We start from the raw sequence: 23571 nt of genomic DNA, 5'->3' as shown, positions 1-23571 counted from the left end.
AATGTCATTCCTTGACGGCCATACTGAGAATTTAACTGTAAAAATACATTAAAATGTGTGCATGTTTAAGTCATCTCACCACAGTTAAAGTTAAAAAAAGGTCTGAATTCTTTTGACGACGTTTTATGCAGGTTGCTAATCAATGAGAGTATGCATGCAAAAGATTCTAATGAGCCAAGCATGTTCCATCGAAATAATAGTCCAAAAGCAGGGTTATCATGACGACGCAGAAGGCAGGGAGATTTTGTGAGCAAGGGAGTGGCATTTTATTAGTAAAGCAGGAGCCCAGAAGTGAACCCCGACTCCAAAGTCACTTGCAGCCCTTATTGGACAGTAATACTTGGCATCAGGTAAGATATTTTGAGCTGAGGTCTCAGCATTGAGCTGCTACATTTTATCTTTAAGGAAGTAACCCTCTGTGCCGCATCCATAACAAGTGTTCAGCTTTTTTCCTCTTTTCAGGTTTTTGTGTGTTCTACCATAGTATCAGTTATGTTTAATAAAAAAACATGATGTGATGGGGAAGAACTTTATTGTTGTGTATCAGGCAGGAGTAATACTCACTCCATGCATTCCGGCATGTCCACACCCTTCTTTACACTTTCTCGCAACCGAGAGTGCACAATTTTCAACTTGTCTGGGTATCAAATCCTGGTTTGCAGCCAAAATTGCCTGAAGTAGAGACCTGTTTATTGACTGACGCTAATCCACTCAACTTGTTTGGTGCATTTACTAGCTTTTTGGAAACCTTTAAATTCCACGTCTTCCACCAACTACATCTCACTGTCAGAGCTGTCCAGGGTGCTGAATTCACAATATGGCTTGGGCCTGGCTGTTTACTAATATGCATTGACAGGGCTCCTTACCGATGGAAACCAAACCATTTGTTGAGAAGCAATGATTAGAACCAACAAAAATGGCACTAGACCCATAGGAGCCCCCTTCTACTTTTAATGGTAGAGGGTTATGAATAACTCCTGCAAAAAAAACAGCCTTGTCTCCAAAAGTTGTTTTCATCAATCCTCTTGTCTTCTGCAAATTAGACACAGAGTTACAGATGAGCCAATCGGAGCCAGATATCTATTTCGGCAACACCCTCCAGCTGTTTTCATGTTGTAATCTATCGTTTTAAGATTGACAGATAATCGTACGTAATTCCTCTAATGGGAAAAGGCTGCCATGCCAGTGGTGTTTTTCATTTGGGAGTTATCCCTCCTAGCCCCAAATTTTCTATCACCAGCATCAACACATAGAGCGCCTTTGCAAAAAATAACAGCACAGACATGAAAGGTCTATCATTCAGACATAAATCTGCAGGGTGTAAGAAAATATGCAATCAGATCTCTGCATGCATTCCCCCAATGGACCAAATAGGGAGACATTTCGAATGAGCAAGGTGGCAGTTGATGACGTGCATGTCATCGCTACGTGACGAGCTCTTATGAGTTCTCAGCAAACATGTCACTGGTGAGTGTCTTAAGCCATCTTGTCTCCTTGAACCGCAGATAAATGACTGTCCTCTTAAAAGAGAATATGAAAGATTTATACCAGCCAAATGCCCTCTCAGGGATTCACGCCTTGTTGAAAGCAAAGCTGTGGTGGCATTTAATAGGGAAGCAGATGTCTGTTCTCCCCATGCATGCCTGAATTTTTACTGGGTACTCCACATTCCTCCGACATTCAAGATAAATAAATAAAAAGCATCCAGACTCTAAACACCATTCCCAGATTCTGTCCCAGGACTTCTTAAATCACAAAACTTACAGCTTTGAGGCGGACTTGCTAACCAAATGCCATATATCAAAGTGTATTTTGGATAGGTATTTTAATTACTTGATAATTGATGGCTAATGTGTCATGGCAGTCAGGAGACTTGTTAGTTGTGCAGTAGATTGAGTGGAATAAAATGACTATGCTTGAGCAACTGGGGGTATTATTCAATAGGTGCGTATGGCACCCTTGTCACCCAGGCAAATCACACAGAGATTGGGTTTTCATGCTAATCTGCGCTGAAAGTGCACGGATCATGCTCAAGTTAATTAATCTAATTACAAAAATCACTATTTTATCGTGAAATACATTGGCTGTGGTTCCAGAAGCTCCCCAAAGATGTTGATGTTAGAAATATCAAAGTACAGGATGACAGAATCTGAGTGAAAATGTTACGCCTCTGTGATCAAATTAAAATGGAGTTGTCCTTCATTCTAATACACAAAGGGTTATGAGGGTTTAAAAAAAAAAGTAAGTCATTATCCGTGGTGAATGCATTGGCCCAGATTATTAAATGGATTTTAAACGTGTGTTTGTAACTGCGGGAATGCTCCAGTGGCACTGTATGTCTACAACTACATTAAACTCACAATATATAATAAAGAGAAATTATTGTTTTATTTTGTTCTATTGCTCTTACTTTTTTGTGGAAACAAAATATGTTTTGCCTGAAATATCTAGTATGTAAAGCAGTGGTGTACCGTGCATTTCCCATGTAGGCCTGTTTTCCTGAGGCCTGCGTGGGTTTTCTCCGGGTGCTCCGGTTTCCTCCCACATTCCAAAGACATGCATAGTAGGCTGATTGGACACTCTAAATTGCCCCTAGGTATGAGTGTGAGCGTGTATGGCTGTTTGTCTCCTTGTGCCCTGTGATCGGCTGGCCACCAATTCAGGGTGTCCCACTCTTCTGGCCCGAAGTCAGCTGGGATAGGCTTCAGCGCCCCCCGCGACCCTATTGAGGATAAAGCGGTTCAGAAAATGAGATGAGACAATGAAGCATTCTTTGTGTTTCAATTTTCAAATGTTAAACTTTTAATTGATTAAGATGGCCTGGAATAAAGGTGAGTTGATGTAAAATACTAAGTAAAAATGTTAATCAATATTTGGTAAAATTAGTGTACTGACACATTGTTTTATAACATCAAGACCACAAAAAAATCACAACTATCCTACTTCTTCTTTAAAACATAGACATTGAGTTTGGAGGACAAACCACCTAGTGGAGCACGGTAAGCAGGCCACCATCTTTAACCTATTCAATATGGCGGTACAATATGGGCGTGGTTACGACCATTGCAGGTGCGTAAATTAAGCACATGCGCAGTACCTCGTCTTCGCCAACAGTCATTTCTATGATGGCAGTCAATCGACTAGCACGCCAACGAGGTAAGGCGTTGGCCTAAGTGCCTTTTTATCACGCTATCGGGAGATTTTTTAACAATCAATTCAGCCAAAAACGCCAATAAATCTGTTAGTTTAATGCCAGGTTGAACACACCGTCGACAATTTAAGTTTGGGTTCCTTTTCCTCACCGGCTGTGTGTAGTATGTGACTAGCTATCTTACTTAGCATTAGCGTCATGGAGGAGACACTTCCCATTTCACTTAAAAAGTCAGTTTTCTCCCCGTAATTGAGTCGCGTAGTAAGACTTATAATTTAATCAACAAAGCCGAGACATCAACGGACAGTTTGCTGGGTTAAGGTTCACTCGGCTTAGTTCCTGGTGTGTTGGATTGGATGATAGTTTTCACTGCGATTGCTAAACACCCGTTTCCAATTTGTAATTGTTCTGGTTTCACAAAAATATCATTTAAACAAAAAATGTTACGCCAACTTTCTCCCAGTTGTTAATGTCAGTCTATATATATAATCACCTTGTCTCAAAATGGGAAAATAGCATGGAGTACCCACTAACTTATTTTCATTCATTCTTTATCTTCATTGTTTATTACATTTCTTGTAAGATCTCTCTTTTCTTTAATAATTGTTTGGCAACTCCCAAATAGCTTGGTTAAATCAAGTTTTCACTGTTTAGCAGATGCAGCTCTTCCTGAATGCCCAGAAGACTCACATCCGTGAGGTTACAGTTGAGCAGACTGGGCCAGATCAAGGTAAAACCACCTAAGCCTTTCTGTTGGATCTCCAGTCTCTATATCTGCTAACTTTTTTTTTTGTACGCACCAGGCCCATGTGATCTTCCCAGGTTGCCCACTTGAAGATGATGCACCATGTGGCGTCTATGCACTTCGGAGAATGCTGGCAGTCTAAGAGGTTTGTTTATTGTAGAATAGAATATCCAAGTATAATTTGATCTATTTTAGGAAATATATTTCCATGGTGAGGTATCACTGAACATAAGTTGCAAATAACTTCCCCCCTCTTATATAGGTAAAGTCCAGAGTTCTCTGGCTCATGCTGGCAAAGTAAGAGGTTTCTTATTTTTATACTTCATTTAATGTTGGCAAAAAGAGATTTGAGCAGCATTTATTTTTGTTAAAACACTTGGAGGAAAAAAAGACCTTCAGACCTAATGGTCTTTTTTTCTTTAAATTTTGTGTTTATTTTTCCTAAGTCTTTTCTTATTTTATAATGAAATTTTGCCTGTTACTAAATTTGTCTTCTCTGCAGGTGGTGGAAATACTGGCCACTTCAATGTGATTTCAACTCCTAAGTGTGCAAGAGTTAAAATGTTTTCCTGTTAATAAAAACTTTAACTTGACATGTTACTTGCATTTTTTTCTAGATGTATGTGAAGAATGAGACATATATACAATTTGATAACATTTATTTTTCAACAAAAGCTGAGATGGTTCACATAAGTCATCCAGCATTTAAAAATGGAGCTGTGCAGTTGTTCATCAGTAAATGGACAAAAAATCCTCTTGGGTGGAATTCTGGAAGGAAAAAAAGTTAAGGGACACATACACCAAGTCCAACAACTAAAAGAAAAAAATAGACTGGGAATAGTTATCAAACAATGTTGACCAAAAAAAAGCTACTAAATTAGGTTTTTTCCTATCAACATCAAAAGGATACTCACCAGGAAGGCCCTTCCCATGGTTTCATCTCCTTTGCACATCATCACCAAGCCTTCATCCACCTGCAAAAGAAGACAAGCAACATTAAAGCCACAGGAGGAAAAAAATAAAAATATTAGACATACCCCTTGATGTCCTTTTTGTCCACTGTGGAGGCAGTGACTAAAAAATGATACGAGTCTTTATAAGAGGGATCTCCAGCTGCAGTCCTCAAGGGCCCCTAATCCAGTCTATTTTCCATGTACTCTACCATCACACCTAAATCAAATGATCATTTGATTCAGAGGGGTGGTAGATATGGAAAGCATACTGGACAGGGGCCCTCAAGGACCACAGTTGGATACCCCTGCTCTATAATGACAAGTACCGGAGGGGATGTTGGTGTCAAATATTGTGCCATTCTCTGTCACCCTTTTTTGGGGAAGTTTGTCTTGTCACCTTTCTTTAGCGTTGATTAGGTAAACTTGGGTAGACCTTAAAGAGAAGCAGGTTTATTACATACACATTATGAAAATAACAAATTAAATAATAACCTGAAACACTTGGGTCCTACCTCATCCACAACTTCTGCCTTGACTTCTTTGGTCTTTGACAGCTTTCACCTGCATGGTCATCTCTTCCAGTTTCCGTGGCTTTAGAACTCTATAAAACACCACAGCATGGTTATGCAATTGTTTATTTAACCATTTTGATGCACAAATGACCAATGTTATTTCATCCTGGATGAGTTTTTCCAATTAATAATTTCAAATCTATTCATTTAAAGAAAGTCATCATTGCTTCCATTTTTCTCTTCATAAACGGGGGGATGGTCATTTGACCGTATGTTTAAACTTGAATCAAAAATGAGCCCTGCACTATTGTTGAATGAATGTCTAACTTAGGTTTTGTCCAAACCACATTTAAAACTAAAAATGAAAAACTCCGAACTATGAGGTCTTCCTTTAAGAAAGTGAAGCGAAAACAAGCCCAGGGTAAAGGCATACGTATATTCTATAGGTGTACTGTTCATTCCTTAGAACTCAATTGATGGCACTTGTGTGAGTGAGAGTTATGCACACAAGTTCTCGCTATTAAAAGCAACACAAGACCAGTTAGTGTTTTCATAAAAGAATGAATGTATCATAATAAAAAGAACAATCTAATTGAGCAAATCATCGAATACTGAACGCCGACTTTTAATTATTACACGGATAGGGAAACTAGAAAATGACTCACTTTGCTGAGAAACAGCTCGCTATGGCGTCGACAAACTGCTCCTTTTTGGCCGTTTTAGCCACATTGTCGATGTTTCCCAGAGGTCTGTGTTCGTTGAGGAACTGAAACACAAAATGTAATGATTGCATTTTAAACATAAAGAGTTATAAGTAACGCGATGTAGCCAATTTGTTAGCAAACATTTTTCTGTCTGCATTCATGTGCGGCTACATCACGCGAACGAGGCATTCTCTCGTCAAAAAGCACCCTTAAAATTAAAACGGGGGCTTCGGAATCCCCAAACGACAACGTACCGAATGTGCTGCATTGTCCTGTAAGAGCATTATCGGGTCTTTCTTCGGTAAATCGTCACTTCTGAGCTGCTCTGCAGTCCACTACCTTACTAGCTGTTGGCTCATCCGCCATTTTTGAAGGTTGCCGGAGGCTATTTGAACTGTGACCTTAGCCACGCCCATTAAAAATACATAGACACAAAAAAATCATTGTTTTCATGATAACATGTATTTAAATCTGCACCCATATCCATTTCTTCTCCTCTGCCATTAAATCAAGACAACAATATATTTGCTCGTGCAGCTTGCTACAGATACAGCACTGGTGTCAAAGTGGCGGCCCGGGGGCCAAATCTGGCCCACCACATCATTTTGTGTGGCCCGGGAAAGTAAATCATGAGTGCCGACTTTCTGTTTTAGGATCAAATTAAAATGAAGTGTATAGATGTATATTAAATTTCCTGATTTTACCCCTTGTAAATCAATAATTGTAATTTTTTATTCATTTTTTTCTGTGTTTTTAGTTCAAAAATCATTTTGTAAAATCTAAAAATATATTTAAAAAACTAAAATAAACATTGTTTTAGATCTATAAAAAACTGCATATTCAGGGCTTTTAATCCAGTTCTTTTAATCAATTAATTTAAAAAAAATCTAAATATTATATCTAAAATGGTCCGGCCCACGTGAAATCAAGTTGACGTTAAAGCGGCCCGCAAACCAACCCGAATCTGACACCCATACAGTTTGTTAGCTCTGGCTAGTCCGGTCTATCACTAGCCAATCATAGTTAAAGTGAAAGCGATGACGCATCCTTACGTCTATGAGAAGGCCTTGGTGGCCCCACTCGAAATCTGATTGGACAACAGCTTTATTCACGCATATTTTATGCTGCAGGGCCTGCAGAACTGATTGTAAAGAACTCCAGGTAGATATCTGACCCTGGCAATAAATAATGGCTTAAATGTGATTGGTTAAATGCTTAAATATGAAAACACACATCTGGAAGCAGCGCAATCAGAAGAAAAGCAATGAAAGGAATCTGACAGACAATTTGGAATTATTTAATAAGTTTTCATGGCCAAAATATAAATAACATCAGTCTGTGATTCATTTATTTTTTACACCAGCAGAGAAGGCCTTGCAGGTCTTAATGGTCCACAACTGGTGTAAAGTGTACTTCAGTGGAAAATGAATAGAGAATATAAAGCTTGAAAAAGGTAGCCCAAGTATAAATGGCTAAATTTGAGCAAAATAACAGTGTCAAAACAACAAATAAATGAGGGGATGAAAAGACACCAATCACTTTATCCCGATTTATATGCGTCTCTGCAATGATGAAGCTATGATAACTTATAAAAATAAAATAAAGTCATAAACAAAAAGTCAACACACAGTGTTGAACATAACAATACATCATACTAAATGTATGTGTTCTGTCTGAGTGAAAGGAGTCACAGTTTTTTCAAAATGTCAACAGGACATTTCTCCTGATGTGTACAATAAGTACTCCATGTCTGGACAAAAGGCAATGTCTGCCGGTCATCACAAGGTTGAGCTTTAAGGGGTAATAAAATGACCAAAATTCCTTCCTTTACTGACTTACAACAAAAATTAATATTATAACTAGAATCCAAATAGAGGTCACAGGACTTCCAGAAGCTTTTGGAAACTTCCTTACTTGGAATAATAGTGTACTTATGTAGTGTATATACTTACTATGCTTCACTTTGTCACTGTACAGTCCTTCTCAAGGATCTTTGGTGGATGTTTTGGCCTTCCTGGCGACAAGCAATGCATTACCTGCTCCTCAAAAACACCCACACACAAATTTGCACATCATCTATCCTATATTAGTGTGTTCTCCTAGTGAGAAAAACATGTAATGAATTCACGATGGAGGAGAAGAACATTTATATATCACATCACCATTTCTTGAAGAAAAAATAAGCAGAGGGCTGGAGGCTATCAAGTTGAAGCATGGGTCTTTAAAAACAAAGTTTGGCGACAAAGTAATCCATTGAATAGTGAGAACTATCTATTCATTCATTTACCGTATTTTCACGACTATAAGGGGCACATAAAAGTTTAGAATTTTCTCCAAAATAGACAGGGCGCCTTATAATCCAGTGCGCTTTATATATGGACCAATACTAAAATTGTTATCACGATAAAATAAAATGAATCAGTCGATAGGGTACACCGACTCTACTATTTTCCCGTAGACAAAGTACTGCGCAGTGACTGCTGTGATATGTAGTAGTTCTTTTGTCAATACACCCAATGGATTGTGGCCTGTATACGTCGACATCAATACAGCTTGACGAAGCATGGAAAGCACCGTTGGAAAAGTTACGCTAGCTACCAGCTAGCTACTATTTGCGAATGGATTGTGGCCGCCTGGACGAACGTATAAAACTCAGCGTTTTCGATGACTAATTTGGACAATTGTTCAATTCGGACACAGAAAATTAGGACTTTGATGGATTTGTGGGTGATGATGACGTGAGTAAGTTGTAAAATGGCTAAATAAAGTACAATCGAACTCAGTTTTGCTTCCGTTGCCTTTTTAAAAACGTGTTTTTAGCGTGTGGGTGTAGCGTGCAAGAACTATATATCCCAGCAGTCACTGCGCACCGGAAACCGGAAAAAGAGTCTGGGGCTGCTTCTGGTAGCCAGCGCTATTGCGGTTAGATATTCATATATAATATATATGCGTCTAAAAAAACGGTGCGTCCTTTGTGTGTTTAAAATACAGAAATAGCACTTGTTACTGACACTGTGGCTAAAAATACGATGCACCATATAGTCGTGAAAATACGGTATCTTCCATACTGTGCATGCTTTAAAGCAGGGGTCAGGAACCTTTTTGACACAGAGAGCCATAAACAATTCCTATTTTCAAATTTTATTTCTTTGAGAGCCATACTCAGAATTTTAGCGTAAAAATGTGAAAATGAGATGTGACTTTTTGGGGGTCATTTTACCACTTTTAAAGTACTAAATGAATTGTTTTGACAGCACGGTTGCGCAGTTGCTAACCAATGAAAATATGCATGCAGAAAAGTCTAATAAAAATATAATTTAAAAAAAGATGATTAAAGTTAGAGGTACTGTCAGCGCCATACTGCCGATGTGACGCTCCTATTGGTGCATTTGGGACTCGGCTCTGTCACCAGCGGTTTAAATACATATTTTACCTCACAGGTTAGCGAAGAGCCACATGCACCCATCAGAAGAGCCACATATGGCTCCCGAGCCATAGGTTCCCGACCCCTGCTTTAAAGGATGGCGGGGGTTGCCGGAACCTATCGCGCTGACTTCGGACGAAAGGTACTTGTAAGGTGGTCCTTTAAAAGCAGTGGTTCCCAAAAGTAACAAAAAAGAAATCTGCATTTAACAGACGTAACCTGCGCTTTTCAAGATCATCAACAAATCCAAAGAAACATCTTATGAATGTGTAATGGGTGGACCATGTGCCATCAACAGTTTTTATTAAGTCATAATTGAAGCTAGATGAAAACTTCCCTGGTTTGTTGTTGCTTGGCTACTTTTATTAGTTTTATTGGCTTGGCATCATGGCCTGTGTAGTGTGTGGTATTTATGAATTTATGAGCTAATGTGTAAACGAAACGAAAACTCTTTGGTCTCACCTTTGCCATCTGAAAGTGCTTGAACATAATTAGCACACCTCAGCACTCCCATTTGCTCCCATTTGACTGTGTTTTAACCCTGCCACTGGTTGACCTGAATATGTGCTGGAAAGCTGCTGACTGGAACAATAATTCACAGTTGCCCTTTATGATTGATTGTAGCTCTGTTAAACAAAGGGCAGTCAGCAATGTTTACAGGGCCCATTGAAAACACAAATCACTATATTGCTTTGCACTGTTGCAATGATAACAGTGTTAAATCTCATTGAAAAGAAAGGCAATAATTTTTTTCGGCTTGAATGCAAATTCTCTGCTTTGGTAAATGAAACATTCTAAATCAGATCCCAAGGACATACACGCACACGGGGGTGTTTGCACATGTGCTTGGCCCATGGACATTGGAAGCTGTTTCAAATAGACAGGGGCACACCTCCACTGAGCAGTCAAGTACTTAAATAGAAGATAATGCTAATATGTGCATTCTATAAAAGTGGCTGCAGCTCTTTTGACCTTGCTTGCTTATCACCAACTAATTTAATCTAAATATTGAATTTGATACCTTTTTTTGAAAGCACGTTGTCGCACATTATCACATGCATGTGTACTCAGACATATTTGTGAGCGTTCATCGTTAGTCTTGTCCAAAAGATGAATGAATTGAATTGACTCAAGATTATAGCACCGTATGGAGTGTTCTATTTGAGTATGACCAGGAGACTCGCTGTTGATTACTTGTCAACTCATTTTCTCTCTACAGAAAATAAATATTGTATGACATCATCTAACTTACTAGATTTTGATTGATTTTACATCCACACAATAGCTTCTATGGACCATTACCCCCTACCCCCAAGATTGGCAATTAAGATTTGAGAAATTTGTGCACTGTGTGGTGAAAGCTTTAAATGTCATTATACTTGTATAATGACAATAAAAGCATTCAATTCAATAAGTGGCTGTTATTTGGATAATATAGTCAAATCATCTTTGACTTAGTGTTAGTGACATCACTTGATTTCCTGCAATAATGTTGGATTTGTTGAGTCCAAAAGTTTTAAAAAAAGTATCATAGCATTGTATTATGATACCATACTTTGATTGATAGTATTGTTCGCCTTTGATGAAATAAGAGACAATGCATCACTTTGGTATGTCGTTAAATCAGGTCCCCCAAAATAATTTGCCGCAAACACAACACAGAATAAAATGCTTCCCTTTTTTAATTTAAGTATTGTGTATGCATGTATGGCAGTATAATTATGCATTTGTCATGTTCATGCAAATGCAATTGCATTTTCTATGTATAGTCTGCAAACGAAGGTGGCTGGAAACAATGTGAAATAATGAAGGGGGCTGTTTAATCTGAAACCTTGCCTGAGATGCACTGGATATGTAACTCATGCTTCTCATTGCTTTTTTTAATTAGAGAGGAAACTGCACTGCACACCATCTGATTGCCAGCAATGCTTTTTAAGCCTTCACCTCTCCGTCTATTGTGAGGGCGCACACGGTAAATATTCACTGTTTTGCTTCGTGCTCGCTGATAAAAGTAAACGGGCAAAAGAGAGTGATTGGATAGAGCAGGCAGAAGAAAAAGCATTTGACAGAACTGGAAATGTAGCAATGAACAAGGTGCTGTCTATCATTCCTCTCAGGCAGGGAGCCTGGTAATAATGACTTAAGTGACATGCTGTGTACTTAGAGCTCCTACAGTGGACCAGTGCAAACTGGTTTAAACCTAATTCCCAACCTAATTATATCATTATAGTCATGTTTCAAACAGCAACGTGGCATTGCAGTCATTGCCGGTGAATAAAAAAATGAATGCAATTATCATAATAGGGTGTATTTGCATAGATGGAATGAGTGCTCGGGTGTATAATACCACAAATCCACGGTATGGACAGGGGTAGGTCTATAGGCACTGCAAGAGTGTGTCCCTGCGGACATTCTGGTTGCAAGTGGCAATTTCGTGGTTAAATGATGCATTACAACTACACCAAAAAGGGGTCTAAATTTTGGTGCACCCCATATCTTGCATAAATTATTTTATGCGTGCCTTATTGTGATTATTATCTTAATTTGGAGTTCTAAAATCATCCAGCCAACCATGAAAGGAGTTGGAGATTTATGGTTGTGTTTTTGGGGGGTTATGGACATCAGTATTTGAGATGGAATGCATCTATACGAGCCAAAATCTACTGTTCAGATATTTCTGGCTAAAATCACCCTATAGGTCTTCTTGAAGTATTTCAAATCAGTGACACTTTTTGTCAGAAACAGCATGAGTGGCATGGGCAAACGTGTTGAAATTGTGCCTGCTCTTAAATAGCATGGAAGGAAGCTTGCTAAGTGCTGAAAATGAGACGAATGTGCTTATGCCGATAAATGGCGCACCATGCCATCCTTCCAAAGTGCAGGCTTGGACCTGTCTGTGAAATTACCCAAAACCTGCTGTAATTCAGGCCCATCCTTTGCATAGACTAACACTCGTCTATGTTTAGACTGTATATGGAACGACATCTTAATGTGTCTGCTATTGTGCAAAAATTAGGTTACATCAATTTAAAATAGCCGATAAGTGATCAACAGCCACCAGTAGCAAGCTCCCTTTATTTGTTCCTATTATACATTTAAACAACAAAAATACACTACCAAGTCGTTATTAATAGACTCTATACTGTCCACATAAAATGAAGTTGTATTAGGCTTTAGCATACAATATATCAATAAAAATCATTAACCCAAGTGTCACAAATGACAAAATATGTTAAAACTAAAAACATAAAACGAAGCCTCCTTAAGCACCTGACATATCAAAGCATGATAGCGCACAACATTCATCTGGTCAGTTAATTGCACAACCATCACGAAGAAGTCAAAGAAAGAAAATGTATGTTCTGTGTGGGCACACGTTTTTGTGTGTGTGAATCTGACACCCTTATTCTGGTGTCAGTGCTATCTCCAACCAGACAACAGGCAATGTCAAGGTGATGGTGGTGGCTTTTTGAAAGATATTGTTCAGATACCAAGTCTTATCAAGGCCTAATAATCCCCTTGCCACTCACTTTTTAGCTTTTAAAGGACTTTGCCGAGAGAAAGATACTTAAAAAATACAAAATATCTCGTACTTGTTCATTACTAATGATGCTGAACAACCTAGGAAGATGCAAAATAGTGAACCATAACCTACTTTTACTGATCAGATGGCTCTCCTCACTGTATGTAGTGCCGTTCTTAAGCGCTTCTATTTATCTACCGTTTTCTGTTTAACATCAGTCATAGAGTAATGAACAAGTGTCTTAAATGTTCTTAGATGGTTACAATATAGTTGAATCAGGCAGAAGTTGGTGGCTATAAATAGTTAATATTTCAAATCATTTGAAAAGAAGAAACAGTCCCGAAAGAGATGGTGTTTTTTTTCCCCCCTCTCTCAAAGCTTTAGGTGGTTTAAAGAGAAAAACTAAAGAGTAAACTCTGGCGACATTATAGTTCTCTGTTTCAATTGGTCTGCTTAGAACAAGAGTTGTCGTTGATCTTTGTGAGCTCTGAGGAGCTCAAGTGCTTTGATAGCCTTTTGGGGTTACCACTGTATAAATAAACTTGGCTAGACTTTCAAGCATTTTCAAAGAAACCCGCATAATTTAACTAGTTCTGCATACAGTGGCGCAGTTTGTAATTTCAACAGTCCACAAAAGACAACAACAGAGGAAATCAACCATTCTGTCTCCTCTTTTCTTGACATGTGGCCTTTGTTTGAGAAAATGCGCCCTTTAGTTCTTCCCGTTCCATTACCGTTAAAACATGGACGCCATGAGTCTTCGTCAACCATCCATCAGACGGCAATATACTGTATCTAAGTCCCATTTTAAAGACCATGACAAAAGGCTTGTACTCCACAAGTAATTTAGATTATTATTACAGTCTGCTTTACAACTTTTGACAATGGCAATCTGAAAATATGCCCCCAAATAAAAAGTTACTGCTTTGCATAAATGGGAGCCTTTTTTCTCATCAGATAGTCAAACATGTTGACTGACCAATGAGAGTATGAAACAGGAATGACCCACTACCTTGTGGTTGCTATGCCAATGAGTATAAGTGGTTGATAGCCATTCAAATGTACCGTATTGCTGTCCAAATTGACATTGTTAGATTTGTATTATAGTACACTATTATATGTGCAGTTTATTGTGTTTATTAGAAAAACTGTTAAATGGCGAGCACTATAAAAACTAAATATAGGTAAGCTCACAATGGGACTTCTCGAGAAGCCAATAAGAGTAAAAAAAATCTTTCTATAAGATAAATACTACTTTTTTTCCATTGAAAATGTTCCTATAGATAAATTGTCAAATTGCATGAAATATTCCCTATGAGATAGATGTTTAAATGGTTGTATTTCTAATCATCCTCTTGGTATGTTAATAATAAATGTCTCCTATGTGTAAAATGCAGTTGAGGCAATCCGTTTGGAGTACCTAAGGTAAAATGAATTACTGAGATAATGTCAAGCATTAGCACCATTGAGTTTTTTCCAACTGTGATGTAATTTTCTCCTATGAATAATGAATTATCTCAAGGGGATAAAAAGTAGGAGACTTAAATTGCTGTTCAAAACCTGTATTTGTTTCTCACAGAATTGTGCCTAGAGTAGTGGGATTGCGATTAAGAACCATTTGTGGAATTCATACATTCTAAAACAATTTGAAAAGCAGCAAAGACGCATTGCTTTTTTTTTAGATACAAAAAATATTAACTTTCTGCTGCAGAGAATACAAACATATAATGTCTCGTTTACTTTTCGCTTTTTGGGCACGTGGTGGAAATTGGAGAGGAAAGTAGTCATTAAAGCAACAAATGCTGAAGGGTAAAGGGCAAGCACCGCAGGAATTCAAAACGTAACCGGCTCTGCTGACAGGTGAGAGACATCATAAATTTACATCCCTTGCAGAAGAGAAAAGGACAGTCAGAGAATGAAAAGAACCTGGTGAAACAGTATTGTTCGGTGTGACAGGATAAAAAATCATCCTTTCCCACTGGCCCGGTAATCCTCCGGCGGGTAATTAAAAAGTATGTGTCGCAGTCGAAATGATAAAGGATAGAAATAAATAAATAAGAGGGAAGGAAGGAAGAGACGGTGTGCAAGTCCTGTGGGGATCCATTAAAGAATGTTTTCTTGAATTGAGGTTAGGTGCATTGATCTCTGTCGAAGCTGGCATAGCTGAAAGTTAACGCTCCCTGCCTGCGTCTTTGACTCATTTCATACATTATTCCAATTAAATCACCATAGCCCTACTGTGCGACGCTCTGTTTTTTTCCAGGAAAAGAGGGATTGGCACCTGCCACATTGGCTGTGCTATCAAATCTGACAATAAAAGAGAAAATCAGGAGAAGGGGTTTGGGGAAGAGGGATGATGTCTCATTAAGATTTTGTCTTTAGCAACCGGGTAACAACCAAAACAACACCTGCAAAGATTACGCAGAGACATAAAATGCAGCAGACTTGCTGTCAATCTGTTTTGCGCAACTCAATCTGCTTCAGGAAGGTGTTCAACCTTTAGTTTGTATTAGTATTCTGCCCAGATACCTTTGTTTTCGTTGTATAAAATTCTAATTAATTTCCTCCCAGATTTTTATAATAGAAATGGAATTGCAGATTCCAGAGGTCAGTCTATCACTGTCAGTACTTGAAAAATATACATCTCATATAAACAAGAAACCATAAAGTTTACAGGCGCGTTGAGGTATTCTTCCACTTCTAATTTGATTTTCATAGTTTTGTTTAAATAAGTTTTAACATTTTCAAGCAGAATGAGGAATTGAAAACTGAATTTGCCACAATATTCATATTTGATCCCGCCTCAATAAATTAATTAATGAGAATTGTACGTAAATAACTGTCATTTTTTGAGAAAAGTCCAATTTACTGTTGTAGTATTTTAACATATATTTTACCGTAAATTACCACGGTTTTGCAGTGCCTGCCTGAACGTGTGCGGTCGATTGGTCGCCGGTCTTTTGGTCGCCGTCTTTTGGTCGCCCCGACCGCGACAACGGGCGACCAAAAGACCGACGACCAAAAGACTGGCGACAAAACAAGGTAAAACAACACGGTCTACGCATCAATAAAAGCCAACAATGGCCATGAGCAGTTTCACTGAGCCGACGTGTGAGTGTATAAGAGTTTGTGTGTACATGCGTTGTCCCTTTAAGAAGGTACGTCCGTCAGGGTCTTAACAAGTTCTCCAACAATAAACAAAAGTCCGGGAAATTTGGAGCTTTTCTTTAGCCTAATAATGACTAGGGCATTAAGTATGACTAAATAGTAATTCGCAGTTTGTATTTAGGGAATTTGAGCAACGATTTAAATGGTAATTATCACTTCCCTTCCGGGGGACCAAAAGACCGGCGACCAAAAGACAGGCGACCAAAAGATCGGCGACCAAAAGACCGGTGACCAATCGACCGTGTACCCTGCCTGAATAAGCAAGTGGACCAAAAATGAATGTACTGTTCAATAACAATAATTATAATTTACCATGATAAGTATCATTCATCTTCTGAACCACTTCTCTTCATGAGGGTTACTGATGTGCTGGATACACCCTGAACTTTTTTTTTTTCCAATAACGATGCAATTTTTCCAGATCGGCTCAAAGATTTTCCATTAGACATCATTAATTACAATTCACTAATTTGCCAGTAACGTGTGTGTGTGCTCAGAAGAAGATGAACATCTCTTTGAAAAATTAATAAGTTTTGGAAATATAATTTGAAAACTGACTTTCAGGCCATTGACTGTTAATATAATGCATATAGTTGATCAAACAAATCATATTAAATCCTTTTTTTCCAGGATATAGTTCATATAACCTCCTTAAAAGCAACAAACAAGAACTGTAAGAATTAATCTTGAGTCCTTTTTTCTTCTTTTTGATTTCTACCTCATTTTACCAAACAGGATTTTTGGCAGTTGTTCAGTCATCAATCGTTTTGTTCCCAGGATCCGTCTGAATCAGGCATAAATGTTTTATTGTACATACACTGACAGATGAATTTGCAGCCGCAGCTATTGGTCTGCAGAATGGGAAAGCAAAGCCTATTACTTTGGTTTCCTTCAGGGAAATTCTTTTGATATTCTGTCCAAGTGAGTCACTGTCTCTGCTTACCATAAACAGCTAAGCCCATGTTTGTGATATTCTATAGCAACGCCATCTGATGTCCCACTTTTCTTTGTCAGAAATACATATTTCCCCAGATGGCGTCTGTAACACACCCACATCAAGATAACTGCTCTCAGTCAAACCTGTCTTTTATTCTTTGATTTTTCTCAGTTTTAAAGGTACTTTTGTTAACATAATGTCCTTGACAATAAATATGAATACTGATCATCCCAGTAATTAGCCCAACATTTGAGAATATTCCAAGTCCACCAATTACTGAAAATGATACAGCCCCATTCAGGCAACTACTATACGAGTACAGTTAATGGAGATCTTTATGTATACATTGAATTGTGTAATAGTCGGTCCCCTGTCAGAATGTAAAGAAAATGTTCCATCAAGAAAAAAGGTTTCACATTAGAAAGAGCCCTGCAATTTGTTTTACGGACGGAAATTCATCAATGGAGAGAAGCATAATGACCACATGCAATTTTCAGTCTTGCTGGAACACTCAAAAATGTACACACAAAAGAAGAAAATATTATAATATTTACATAAAGGGTGGCCAGGTCTGGTCCTCGAGAGCCCCTATCCAGTCTGTTTTCCGTGTCTCTCTCCACCAATGCACCTGAAACAAATAATCAGGATCGGTATGAAGCATCTGGACAGCTTGCTGATGAGTTGATCATTTGATTCAGGTGTGGTAGAGGAGGGAGATGTGGAAAACAGACTGGATCGGGGCTCTCGAGGACCGGACTTGGCCACCCCTGATTTACATCGACTGCTGAAATGTCTTGACGCTTGAATAATATCATTTTTGAAAAACACACGCAATAATCTAGCAAAAACACATCTTCACTTTGAGGGGTTTAAATAAGGCCAAATCAATAAATAATAGGCACGCATTGCAGACAAAGAATATTTTCCGACACAGTAAACCGTGTGATGTAATGACATTTAAAAAAAAACATGTCAATGTCAGTCATCCTGATACTGCATGTTGTGCCAAAGACAACTTCCTTAAGATGTCTTTTGCATAAAGAATATATTCCTTGTTCATTCATATAATGACTAACGTGACAATTCATACTGATATTTGCATCAAAAAAATCTATGAATTGGGGGGATTCTGTTGATATTGACATGTAAACCAACCATTGAACTTTAAAGCTGGAAACCCAGATGAAAAAGTTTTTTCCCACCCTGCAAAAAAACACGCCCCCCCCAAATGTTTTGCATTTAGAGCAGCCTTTGCCCAAAGACAACTGACAGGACACAACACCCACATCCCACGACTTTCACTGTCTGTGAAAGAAGTTTCCAAACTCCAAAAGTCAGGAGGGATTCAAACACCTAACTAGGGCATTGAAATCAAAATATATGCATTGTTTCGTGATAGTGCTTGCTGACATTTACAGCAAAGTCTGAAGCAGCTTGGTGGAACATTTTGACTAACAAGCAGTGCTTTTTGTCCCAGTAGAAGCTCCTATTGATTGTCCGGCTGATGGAAATGTCAATAAAAGAGGTAGTGTAAGAGATGGTAATTGTCTGACTGAAGGGGAGGAGATGACCATGTTTTTTTTCGTCTCAACGTTGGGGCATGCACAGAAAAGTATAAATTGAGGGCAGAGGTTAAAAGCCTATCTGTAATAAGAGCACACAATAGAGGTTAACTGCACCACGAAGGCTCAGTACATGTGTCCAAGTGAGGGCAAGTTGGAGCGAGGCACTCCATCGAGAAGCGCGGTAGGGGAGACAAAATTAAATAAACAATACAATACATTTGAGAGTGGGAGAGGAGTAAACAATAGCTAATGACTGGCTGGAAGACGATACATGTAATCTGCGTCTTCTATTTGTGGCCAGCAAGGCTCGAGCCCAATTAATGTGTGAGCAATATCTGAATGGCTCTTTGTGTCATAAATATGCAAATGGGTGTGCCTTGTGATGCCGCTTGTTTTCACAGTGCATCTTTTAAATTGGCTTTCGCTGCAACAACCGGCTGCTTCTGTGACACGCTGTTGATAAAATCATTTTGCTTGCATGGATGCTTATCCTCCATTGATTCAAGTGTAATCATATTACAGGCAATCTTGTGAGTCATTTGACCTTCTCCGTATTCATAATAGGAACCAACTGTAATCTAATGTTATGCAATCTAATGTTTGATGTAATCACATCTATTGCTTGCTTGAGACAATACAGGACCGTAAATGATCCCATCTCTCAGTAGAGGCTCGATTCATTATTGAATACACGTAGAAACGCAAGTCATCTTTATGTCAGCTGTGGTGGAAAATGACAGCAGAGGCGCCACGTGTGCAGTTGCGTACAAGAAACACGATTTCGTATTAGACGATGCTGCAGGAATAAGCATATTTCTACATTTGATCCTTTTCCCAGTCTGCATTTTTCCCCCCTAACATTCAGGTGGTAAAGAATAAATGGATTGAATGCTTGCGGGATTTCAGTGGAGGCTCAAATCCATTTTAATCCTGAAGGCAATTAAGGCGATGAGTTTTGGGGTCACCGGTGCTTTGATTGATGGGAAGAAAGTCTGTTTAACAAAATGTTGTGAACTCTGCTGCAGCATTAGGTGTGTCACTTGAGAGAATGAATGCTTTTTGAATGCAGTTATTGAACACATACTTGTACAACATGCATACTTACTGTGTATGCCTATTAACTATTGGTCCTCATGGGTTTATCTTACTTGCAGTTCATTTTTTTGGTTAATGGTAGTGTTCCTGGCTGAGCCACACTGAAGTCCATCTGTCGAGATCTTGGCGTGATGCTTCGGATCGTTGGCCTGCTGTAAAATGAACTGTCACCCCAATCTGTGGTCAAGAGCACTTTGGATCTTTTTTTTATACTAAGGATGTCCCCATACATTGCTGCATTCATCTTGTGCGGTATCCTGAGTGGTCTAATGCGGACACCATCATGCTTCACGGTACGGACTGACCTGGTCAAGAGCAGTTCCTAGTTACCTTCAAACATGCTGTCTGATATTCACAGCAAACAGTTCAATCTATGTCTCATGAGACCACCAGAGGATTTTGTTTGTCGTGGTCTGACAGTCCGTGAAATGCATATTGGCAAACTCCAGACAGGCTGGCGTGTTGTTTTATTAAAAAATGGCTTTCATCTGGCCACTTTGCAATAAAAGCATAATTGTGGGATTGCTGGAGACATGTTTGTCCTTATGGGAGGTCCTCTTCTGACCAAAGAGGGGTGCCGGAGGTCTGAAAGAGGGACTGTCAGGTTTTTGGTCACCTACCTGACTGAATTTGAGTTTGATTTATTAAAGGGACTGTACATATTAATGAACATATTCATATTCATATGAATGCACATAAAATATGTAAATATGTATCTATCTCATGTCAACATTTACATTTCTGATGCAATGACAAGAACAGCTGTAGCCTTAAAGCAGAACAGCCTCACAAGAGCCTCTAAAAGGTAGGTACTTCTTATACATATAGTCTGGCCTATCTGACATTAAGTTTAACAAATGTACTGACTAAGTTTCCTTTACAATGTTGAAAACTCGTATTCTGTATCCTAGCAACAAGACTCATTACCCACTGCCGTCCATTAAGCCTGTGGGGGGAAATACATGGTTATGGTTACATTTCCCTCTCAATATCACATAAGAAGGGTTTGAGTAAGTTTGAGGTAAGAACACAACCTGAAATTTATCGTATTCTGCTTCTGAATAAGATATTTTACAGATCAAATTCTGCATCTTTAACCCAATATACAATTTTGTTTGTTTGTTTTATTGCACAAAAAACAAACATGCATTCATTCATTTTCTGAACCGCTTTATCCTTTGTTTGTGTTTTCGTCCAACATTGACTGATTAGAATGTTGGGAGGGAAAAAAAAAACTGTAGAAGGAGGTAAAGTTGAAAGAGGCAGAAGTAGTAGAAAAATAGATGATTTTTGCTGAAGTTCTTTAAATGCCCTTTAGAAGGAACTTGTTGTTCTAATATGCCCCATTATATATTTATTTACTTAATATATACACAACTTTTGCAGTAATTTAACACAAAAATAAGTCATTTGATTTGTTTTAATGTATATCTATATATTTATTTCTTTTTCTTTTCCATGGTTGAGCAATTATGTTTGGTTGAACAAAGAAACATGAATATTTAATGGAGAAAAGGCTTCACTAAGCACTAAATTGCTGGATTCTGGGTTTGTTTTTCTCCTCAAGAAACATAACAAAAATGTAGTGCTCATATAATTGGTTCATCAAATTGCAGACAATATTTTTGGGGTAGGGTGAGAGTTTTTCTTATTTAAAAAATTAAAGCTTATTTTACAGACTAAGGTGGCAGGAATATGCAGCGATGACCTGAGTGGGAGGAAAAATATTTCTCTTGCAGTATAGGCGACATTCTCAGCCCAAAGTTGCCGACAAGAAAGTGAATAGACTGAAGCTGCAAATAAAACTGAATGAAATGAGACTGATGAATAATTTGACACCGTGTGCCAGCAATTTCCTCATGTCGTTCCTAGATGACTGCAGGAAACATGAAAATTTCCGTGGGATAAACAGTAAGCCTATGTTTCAGAGGTAAGACTCATAGCATTCCTTCAGTGATCAATATTATGGCCTAGTACTCATAAACAATTTATGGCAATCGTTTAAAAGAGTAGAATGCCACTTCAGTTCTTGCCTTTGCAATCCCAGATCAAATATTTCGGTGGATTGTTGTAAATGTGTTTGAACTATTTTTGCCTCACATGCCACCATTAACAAAAATGTGACTGTCAAGAGAACACTGAACTCTGACAAGGTTGTAAGAAAATACAAAGAGCCATTTTCATGTTTGTTCAGCCAAGCTCTGCAAATCGGCCATTTCGTACAGGGTGTTGTTTGTAGACCAGCTCACACCAAAATAACAGCATTTGAAACCGTTTTGGTTAAAACACTGGTATGGAGTTTTAATTTAACTTTGATCCCATTTACAACAGTATTTGTAAATGGGTTATAAAGTACGTACTATATTTTTTTACAGCACACCACAATGCCAAATTGTGATTATACATACATGTTTGGGATTAAACTCCAAGTTAATTGTTACACGTCGCCCTCAGTGGCGTTGATTGACATTCAGTTTTATGAATTCATTAATTTTCTGAACCGCTTTATCCTCACTTGGGGGGTGCTGGAGCCTAGCAATGTTTCGTGTTCATGTGTCTTCCACAAGAGGAATGAGGCTAGCATTTAAGAAAGGTTTTCCGGCGGCTCTGGGATAATTTGGAGGTATGAGGTGGAGAGAACAAGGTCTCCCATGAACGGTCGGTCCTTCAGGGAGTGCGTCTCATCGCATCATGATGTGCCCTCCCGTTGAGGGTAATCAGTTGATTTGTCCTTGTTGCGTGACCTCTCCAGATGTGGCTCGTGGCTACAGCCCACAGGGAGAAAACAGGTTCAATAGTCCCCTGGGTTGCAACAACAAAGACATGACTGATGGTAATTGCATACCCTGCAAGAAAATGGACTCAAATGAAAACGTTAGATTGTTGATTTGGGAGGATTTTTTCGCCCTGGATTTTTTCACTTTTGGTTGGTTAATCTAGTAGCCCTGACCAATATCTATTAATAAATCAGTTTCAAAAAACTGTATGATTGAGCTGGGCCATGAATGTATATATATTTCATAAAATGCAGTGTTTAGTTTCTATCACCCCCGAACTATCACAAAATCAAATGGTCATAATAATATTCCTCCAGGCAGCTCTTATTATTTAAATTTTTAAAAAAAAGATTTTCCATATATTGCCAATAAATCATGCTATCTCAAATAGTGGGTCACCGTGTGCAGTCGATTGGTCGCCGGTCTTTTGGTTGCCGTCTTTTGGTCGCCGGTCTTTTGGTCGCCCATACCGCGACAACGGGCAACCAAAAGACCGGCGACCAAAAGACCGACGACCAAAAGACCGACGACAAAACAAGGTAAAACAACACCGTCTACGCATCAATAAAAGCCAACAATGGCCGTGAGCAGTTTCACTGAGCCGATGTGTGAGTGTATAAGAGTTTGTATGCACATGCGTTGTCCCTTTAAGAAGGTACGTCAGTCAGGGTCTTAACAAGTTCTCCAACAAAAAACAATAAAATGCTTTTCTTTAGCCTAATAATTAATAGGGCATTAAGTATGACTAAATAGTAATTTGCAGTTTGTATTTAGGGAATTTGAGCAACGATTTAAATGGTAATTATCAATAACCTTCCGGGCGATCAAAAGACAGGCGACCAAAAGATTGGCGACCAAAAGACCGGCGACCAATCGACCGTGTACCGTGGGTCACGCCCTGCGTTCATCCATGTTACCCATGGGAACTTGTTTGTATGTGTTTTTTTTTCTTTCTGTGGGTCGTGATAGGATGAAATATAATTGCACATCCACTTCAATAGGTTGCAATGGCGCTGT

At 38.6% G+C, this 23571-nt stretch overlaps 1 protein-coding gene and 1 long non-coding RNA gene across 5 annotated transcripts; one reads left to right on the top strand and one right to left on the bottom strand.

Annotated features, from left to right (window-relative positions):
* Window positions 1-3022: 3022 nt before the first annotated feature.
* LOC144078416 (uncharacterized) lies at window positions 3023-4036 on the top strand. Its single transcript, XR_013301199.1, has 3 exons — window positions 3023-3156; window positions 3806-3881; window positions 3955-4036. It is a non-coding gene; the product is annotated as an uncharacterized LOC144078416 (long non-coding RNA).
* Window positions 4037-4538: 502 nt separating this feature from the next.
* LOC144079195 (peptidyl-prolyl cis-trans isomerase FKBP3-like) lies at window positions 4539-6446 on the bottom strand. 4 transcript variants are annotated; one of them, XM_077607809.1, is made up of 6 exons: window positions 6320-6446; window positions 6027-6127; window positions 5362-5448; window positions 5176-5282; window positions 4811-5066; window positions 4539-4664 (listed from the first exon to the last, which is right to left on the bottom strand). In XM_077607809.1, the coding sequence occupies exons 1-4, from the start codon at window positions 6347-6349 to the stop codon at window positions 5243-5245; spliced, it is 258 nt and encodes an 85-aa protein (XP_077463935.1). In that variant the 5' UTR covers window positions 6350-6446; the 3' UTR covers window positions 4539-4664; window positions 4811-5066; window positions 5176-5242. The 4 variants fall into 4 exon arrangements, with proteins under 4 accessions (XP_077463935.1, XP_077463936.1, XP_077463934.1 ...); XM_077607810.1 differs by having other exon boundaries at window positions 4811-4970; XM_077607808.1 differs by having other exon boundaries at window positions 4811-5159; window positions 5247-5282.
* Window positions 6447-23571: the final 17125 nt, after the last annotated feature.

This window comes from Stigmatopora argus, chromosome 8 (assembly GCF_051989625.1).
Source record: "Stigmatopora argus isolate UIUO_Sarg chromosome 8, RoL_Sarg_1.0, whole genome shotgun sequence".
NCBI lineage: Eukaryota > Metazoa > Chordata > Actinopteri > Syngnathiformes > Syngnathidae > Stigmatopora > Stigmatopora argus.
The sequence above is the reverse complement of the archived record's forward strand: the minus strand, read 5'-3'. Positions and strand labels throughout refer to the sequence as shown.

What these genes read in the sequence shown, in the direction of transcription:
- LOC144079195 (XM_077607808.1), bottom strand. Translation starts at nt 6,349, where the DNA reads ATGCTCTTACAGGACAATGCAGCACATTCG. An exon ending in AGGACAATGCAGCACATTCG is followed by an intron (nt 6,128 to 6,319) that starts GTACGTTGTCGT and finishes TTTGTGTTTCAG; the next exon opens with TTCCTCAACGAACACAGACC. An exon ending in CTAATCAACGCTAAAGAAAG is followed by an intron (nt 5,160 to 5,246) that starts GTGACAAGACAA and finishes TTGTCATTATAG; the next exon opens with AGCAGGGGTATCCAACTGTG.